General features: G+C 41.9%; 2 protein-coding genes and 2 non-coding genes across 4 annotated transcripts; 2 read left to right on the top strand and 2 right to left on the bottom strand.

The window, feature by feature from the left end:
• Nucleotides 1–491: 491 nt before the first annotated feature.
• Nucleotides 492–1,082, bottom strand: LOC149401546 (ubiquitin-like-specific protease ESD4). Its single transcript, XM_089610775.1, has 2 exons — nt 652–1,082; nt 492–576 (listed from the first exon to the last, which is right to left on the bottom strand). Exons 1-2 carry the CDS (start codon nt 1,080–1,082, stop codon nt 492–494), a joined length of 516 nt encoding a protein of 171 aa, XP_089466901.1.
• Nucleotides 1,083–2,684: 1,602 nt separating this feature from the next.
• Nucleotides 2,685–2,758, top strand: TRNAV-CAC (transfer RNA valine (anticodon CAC)). Its single transcript has one exon. It is a non-coding gene; the product is annotated as a tRNA-Val (tRNA).
• Nucleotides 2,759–2,840: 82 nt separating this feature from the next.
• TRNAV-CAC (transfer RNA valine (anticodon CAC)) lies at nt 2,841–2,914 on the top strand. Its single transcript has one exon. It is a non-coding gene; the product is annotated as a tRNA-Val (tRNA).
• A 319-nt stretch (nt 2,915–3,233) lies between these two features.
• Nucleotides 3,234–5,162, bottom strand: LOC149401543 (voltage-dependent chloride channel 1, chloroplastic-like). The gene is made up of 4 exons (XM_089611048.1): nt 4,343–5,162; nt 4,017–4,184; nt 3,688–3,894; nt 3,234–3,611 (listed from the first exon to the last, which is right to left on the bottom strand). The coding sequence occupies exons 1-4, from the start codon at nt 5,057–5,059 to the stop codon at nt 3,429–3,431; spliced, it is 1,275 nt and encodes a 424-aa protein (XP_089467174.1). The 5' UTR covers nt 5,060–5,162; the 3' UTR covers nt 3,234–3,428.
• Nucleotides 5,163–5,649: the final 487 nt, after the last annotated feature.

Below are 5,649 nucleotides of genomic sequence, written 5' to 3'. Positions count from 1 at the left end.
TTGATGTTAATAAGGCAAGCGGATCGGAACTCGGTGATGCACAACTCACAGAGTTTCAAATGAGCCAGGCTGAGTACATATGGTACTTGGATACTTTTTGTAGTGAGACTGAATCGAGTCGGATCATGTGTCTCGAAAGTGTTATGAAAGAAATCCTCGGAGACGACTGGGAGACTCAGTTGAAGAAAAAAGGAGATTTTATGGAAGTCGTGCCCAAGGGGACACGACTGTTTATGCTGAAAGTCCAGAGAGAGGAACTCCTCTACTATATGAACAAACTAGTCATTGACAACAGATGTTTGACATAAGAGTACATAATCTAGTACATGAACTACAAAAGATTGCTTAATCTATTATATGAACAAACTAGTACTTAAATCAAGAGAATATCATAATTTAACTAACCAAAATAAAAAGTTTCCTAATCATCATCCATTTCAAAGTCTGGACCCACTTTTGTTGCTATTTTAACCGCCCCGTGTCTGTATAGATCAATTTTGATCTTTTGTCGAGGCCATGTCGTACCCGTGAGTCAAAAACTCCATGGCCTTTATAACAAACATTCCACAATCGCCACTGTTTTTAGAAATTTGAAATTAGACATCTTGAATGTTCAATAATATGATATTATTCTATAATAGCAAGACGTACCCATTATTTTGTTGAGGCATGTTCGTGTAAGTTCCGACTTTGAACTTCGACGAACTTGTGTCTTCAATCCCCAGCCCATCAAACGCACCAACAGAACAAAGAACTAATGGGAGAAATTCATAAATATTTTGTACGTGGGCCGTTACCATTTTTCGGTGATGCTTGTTCCCGGATAACGAGTCATAGATCATGATAGAACGTTCCCGAATCGTCACAGCTAGAAGAAGCCAATTTGACCTACCTGTGAAGCATACGGGAAGGTAAACTACCCCGACGTCCACCCAGGGAGAAGAATGCTTCAACGACTTGTTGGTGGATGTAATGTAGTCATGGATTCGGGACTGGTTTGTCCAATCAAACCTATCTTTATCTTCACAGTTGAGCCATGCTTCGTACCCTTTGATGCAATAGCTATGAAAGAAACTGTTCATTATTGTGAACGATTATTTCAACTCACTTGTCATTCTCTTCTTCCTTAGGTACTACGACACAACATCTACATGCTGTAAAAACAATGAAAAGGTGAGGGATATTAATATAATATACGATCAATTGTAAAAAAAACATACAGCAATAGAAATCAACAATAGACATCTATTGTTGACATCTAGACGTAGTTGACAGCTTCGTAGTTGTCGACTATACGAAGACCGGTGATCTCCGCGAAATGGTGGATGGTAAAAGCCCGAGGTTCACCCCCAAGGTCAATGAAGAGCGCATCCTCACTCGCGTGCCCTTCATACTGACCGACCCTTATCAACAAGTGGTTGATTATCTTGGACGACCTGTTGATCTTTGGAAGCTTCAGAAACTGGCCGAAGCAAGACTCTTGAAAAAGAGCCGTCTCCTCCGCTGTCATGTCAGCGGCTTCTTCAAATTTATCTAGTGAACCATAAAAACTGAAATTATGGTCCACTATTTCTCCTTCGGGAACAAACCTCTCCCATCCCTGAAAACCATTACAAAAAAGAATGAGAAAATCAAAACACAACCTTCAAACACTAAGATGGTAGATGTCAACAACTGGATGTTTGTTGACATTGATGTCAACTATTGATGGCAATTGTTGACGTATAGATGTCAACAATTGACATCAACAGTTGACATCAATGTCAACAATTAGTTCAACAATTCAACAACAACAATATTCAATCAAACCATAACAAAACCGAGATAGCCCAATGCAAACCGAGATAACCCAAAACTAGTTAACCAAAACTAAACCGAAATTAAATCAAGTCTATCCCTAAATCAATCAAGGTCCCATCAATCAACAACAAATCAACCGAAAACCCCCAAACTAACCTGAATATTGGCGGACTTGGGGGGTTGCTCTTCTTCCTCGGCGTCAGACGTGACATGCATGGGCTTCCCTTTCCCACGCGGAGGTTTCTTCGCCGAACTCTTCACCGGTTTGGGTGAAGTTGTTGTTTTTCTTTTCCGGGACGGTTTGGGTGAAGACGGCGACTCCTCCGGCGCCTTCGTCTTTGTCCGGGGACTCCGTCTAACAACTTCATTTTGTTTTTTCCCGGGTTGTTTGGGTGATTGAAAGTCGTTATCATCGTCCATTTCCGGGACGCTTTAGGGTTAGGATTTGGGGGTTGGGTGAGAGAGCGAGATCGCGACAGAGGGAGAACGCGAGAATGAGAGAGAGCGCGAGGATGAGAAAGAGGAAGAGAGAACGCGACAGAGGATAAGTAGGAATGACGATGGTTAGACGGGAAATGAGGAGAAGTGGACGGTTTTAGGAAGAGAAGAGGTGAGTGACCGTTTGAGGAGAGAGAGAATTTTGAGGAGAAAACGAGGGAGAGATATGAGCGGGAATGAGCGAAAATGAGGAGTGAGATGAGATATGAGGGAGAGTTGGTGTGAGTTGTAAAAAAAAATTAAGGAGAGGGTAAAAAGGTAGTTGTACAAATGAGTTAGTGGCATTTTTTGCCAAATTATGGTTTTGGTGGGAAATTGGAAAAAGTTTGTGATTTGGTAATAGAGAAGGCAATTTTGCTTAGTAAAACCACATGGTTGTCAACATAGTCTGGGTGGTGTAGTCTGTTATCACGTTAGTCTCACACACTAAAGGTCCCCAGTTCGAACCCGGGCTCAGACATTATAATTTTATTTCTTCCCTTTTCATGACATATTTTGAAATTTTATAATGCTTTGTTGTTAAAAGAAGTCCCAACAAAAACGTCTGGGTGGTGTAGTCGGTTATCACGTTAGTCTCACACACTAAAGGTCCCCGGTTCGAACCCGGGCTCAGACATTATCTTCATTGAACATTTTGTTTTCCAGGCTTTCATTATTATCGAGGTTAACTACCGTTTGTGGTTATAAAATTTGATTGTTTCTCTTCTGATATGAGGCCACATATCATATATAAAAAACTTGATCTTAGGATATTCCTTTCTTACCTACATTTATGTATTTAAATTAGAAAGCGTCCAAATTATAAGGATATGCTATAAGCTTTTTTTTTTAAACTGAGAAATTAGGACCCAAAATCTTAAAATTGAAAGTCTTATTAGCTATTATTTGTGATATAAAGTAGCTAGACAAAATCAAACCCAAAATTGAAAATTACGTGCACAAAAGCCCTTTAATTATCACAAATAATATAATAATGTATATATGTACATGTACATGTTGACATGAGTAAAATATATTACCCTAATTTGATGTAGTATATATACAGCGTAACATATTTACATTTACAACTCTAAAAGCATATCAGGGAGATCTCCTCTTTCAAAATGATCCACGGTTCAAAAATAGAGAAACTACTTAAACTTTGGCTGTCCATTTGTCGATATAAGCTCCGGGTTGCGCATCTTTCTTTTAGCATCGAGAAGCGTCTGGATTCGGTCCTCGCTCGCAAGAGCTTCTTCGACGTTCTTCTTGACCAGGTCGCAGATGTCGTCCAAGGCCAGCATCGGAAACGGCTCCTCGATGAGGACACCAACCTGTAAATACCAAGAACAACTCATTTGCAATAATGTAAGTGGCGACATTTTATTAATATAAAAAAAAGAACACTACTTCTTCAATGCAGAATAAGGAAGCAGCGCTGATGAAAGTGGCTGGGACGACAATCCAATGGCAATCGTCCCACAATATGACGGGAAGTGTCAAATGCCAAAGGACGAGGAACCTTGACGTCAAGCGAGTGTAGGAGAGAGGGATCGGAGTCCCGATGAGCTGTTCGCAGACACCAATCCCTTCGTGGAAGCAAGACATCTTCGCTTCCTGCACCATACTCATAGTGGGTTCAACTCTGATATATACTTAAAAGTATCTCAGAATGAGATGATTAACTTATGACCTTAAAAACTTTCTAATGTCTTATGAGATCAAGAAAAAGATAGTACCAAGGTGGTTCTCTTTGATTCATCCAAGTTGAGCATTTGCAAGCTCTGAGAGATGAACTGCATGATGCAGCGGGGACGGTGACTCGAGCTCACCACCGCCTCCACATCAACAGCGTCAATCACTCCCTCAAGATCTCTCCCCACATCTGAGCCATAAGTGACATGACACTGCAATTAACACATTTTCATGTACACACGCTCAAATCAAATGTAGGGCATTCAAGAGCTGCTAATACCATACTCGTTCTAATCCCCTTCACACTATACATACATATACACATGCATATACACACAATCAAACTAACACATAATTCTAACTAGCTTACCTTGAGAGCAACCGGAAAAGCGACGATGTAGCGCAAGAGCGCGGCCTTGATCGGAGCATCGGAGGGAGAAGAAGCGACGACGCCGGATACTACGATTCCGGCAAAGTCGTTGACGGCGGAGATGACCTTAGTCCAAGCCTTCCTTCCTTCTTCGAACCTGGAGTACGACGCCTCGGTCCTGAAGACGAGCAACAGAGCCAGCGCCGGCGCGGTGAGCTGGTACGGCAGCGACGACGCTCTCAGCGGCGGCAGAAACTCCGGCAGCAGAAAGTGGGCGGCCACGGCGGAGTTGTAGGCGGCGATGGCGGCGGCGAAGGACGTGAACGCCAGCACCGGAGGCACCAGCGACAGGATCACTCGGGACGACAGGCTGGACGCCACATGGCGGAGGTGGCGGAGCGAGCTCCGGTGGTGGACCCAATTTGAGTGGCTGTAGAGGCTTCGCCGTTGCCTCATTCCTCGCTCTTGGACTCGGTCGGCCCAGTCTGGGACTGATCGGAGGAGGCGGAGAACGGGGTTCCGGTTCTCGTTTTTGCTCCGGTCACCGGAATCCGGTGATGATGGTTGGCAGAGGGTAATTTTGTTGGGCGATGATAAGAAGGGCTTGGGCTTTACGGGGATGTTCAGGTGTAAATTTGAGAATGGTTTGGGGGTGAAGTTGGAATAGAGATGAGGATTGGTGGTGGTTGTGTGTGTGCGTGGTTTGGGGTTTCTCATTTTTAGGAGCTCAGTTTGAGACTAGGGTTTGGAGGGAAGAAGAAGAAGAAGAAGAGCGAGCAAGAGATTTTTAGTTGCTTAAAAACGGTTGCCTTGTTCTGTTTTGTGTGAAGGAGTTTTTTACACGTTAAAATTAAAAAGTAAGATTCACTTTTATCAATCTATTTTGTGCTAAATACTAAAGTAGTTTAAACTTTAAAGGAATGGATAACTTGATATATAATTGCCTTAAACTCAACTAAACCCTCGTTTCGCGAACAAAAAAAGAAAAAAAAAATAGAACGTGAAGTTCAGTTTGTATTTGATATTTAACAAAATAAATACATGTTTATGAATAGACCGAGACGGCCGTGTGAAAGTATTATAAAGTTCTATCTTCTAATCGATAATAATAAAGTAACTCGTGACTTTTATAACCGATTGTTAGTTTTTATTCACTTACAATATTAAACATCGAACATCTCGGATCATATGTGTTATACCAAATAGATTCCCAAAATAGTCAAGGAGAGATTCCTTGGATTGCAAGTTAACTCGAACACCAAAATCAAATACACAACACGCAAGATTTTATCTTGTTTCAGCAATTG

Source organism: Urtica dioica, chromosome 4 (assembly GCF_054948205.1).
Source record: "Urtica dioica subsp. dioica isolate 48M chromosome 4, U.dioica_male_clone48M_v1_H2, whole genome shotgun sequence".
Taxonomy (NCBI): Eukaryota; Viridiplantae; Streptophyta; class Magnoliopsida; order Rosales; family Urticaceae; genus Urtica; species Urtica dioica.
Note: the sequence above shows the minus strand (reverse complement) of the source record. Positions and strands in the feature narration are given on the sequence as shown.

Bases quoted from the DNA above. Each gene is read 5' to 3' on its own strand.
- LOC149401543 (XM_089611048.1), bottom strand. From the start codon at position 5,059: ATGAGAAACCCCAAACCACGCACACACACAACCACCACCAATCCTCAT. The intron at 4,185-4,342 runs GTAAGCTAGTTA...TGTTAATTGCAG, and splicing joins CTTTTCCGGTTGCTCTCAAG to TGTCATGTCACTTATGGCTC. The intron at 3,895-4,016 runs GTACTATCTTTT...AGTATGGTGCAG, and splicing joins AATCAAAGAGAACCACCTTG to GAAGCGAAGATGTCTTGCTT.
- LOC149401546 (XM_089610775.1), bottom strand. From the start codon at position 1,082: ATGAACAGTTTCTTTCATAGCTATTGCATCAAAGGGTACGAAGCATGG. The intron at 577-651 runs GTACGTCTTGCT...TTCTAAAAACAG, and splicing joins ATGCCTCAACAAAATAATGG to TGGCGATTGTGGAATGTTTG.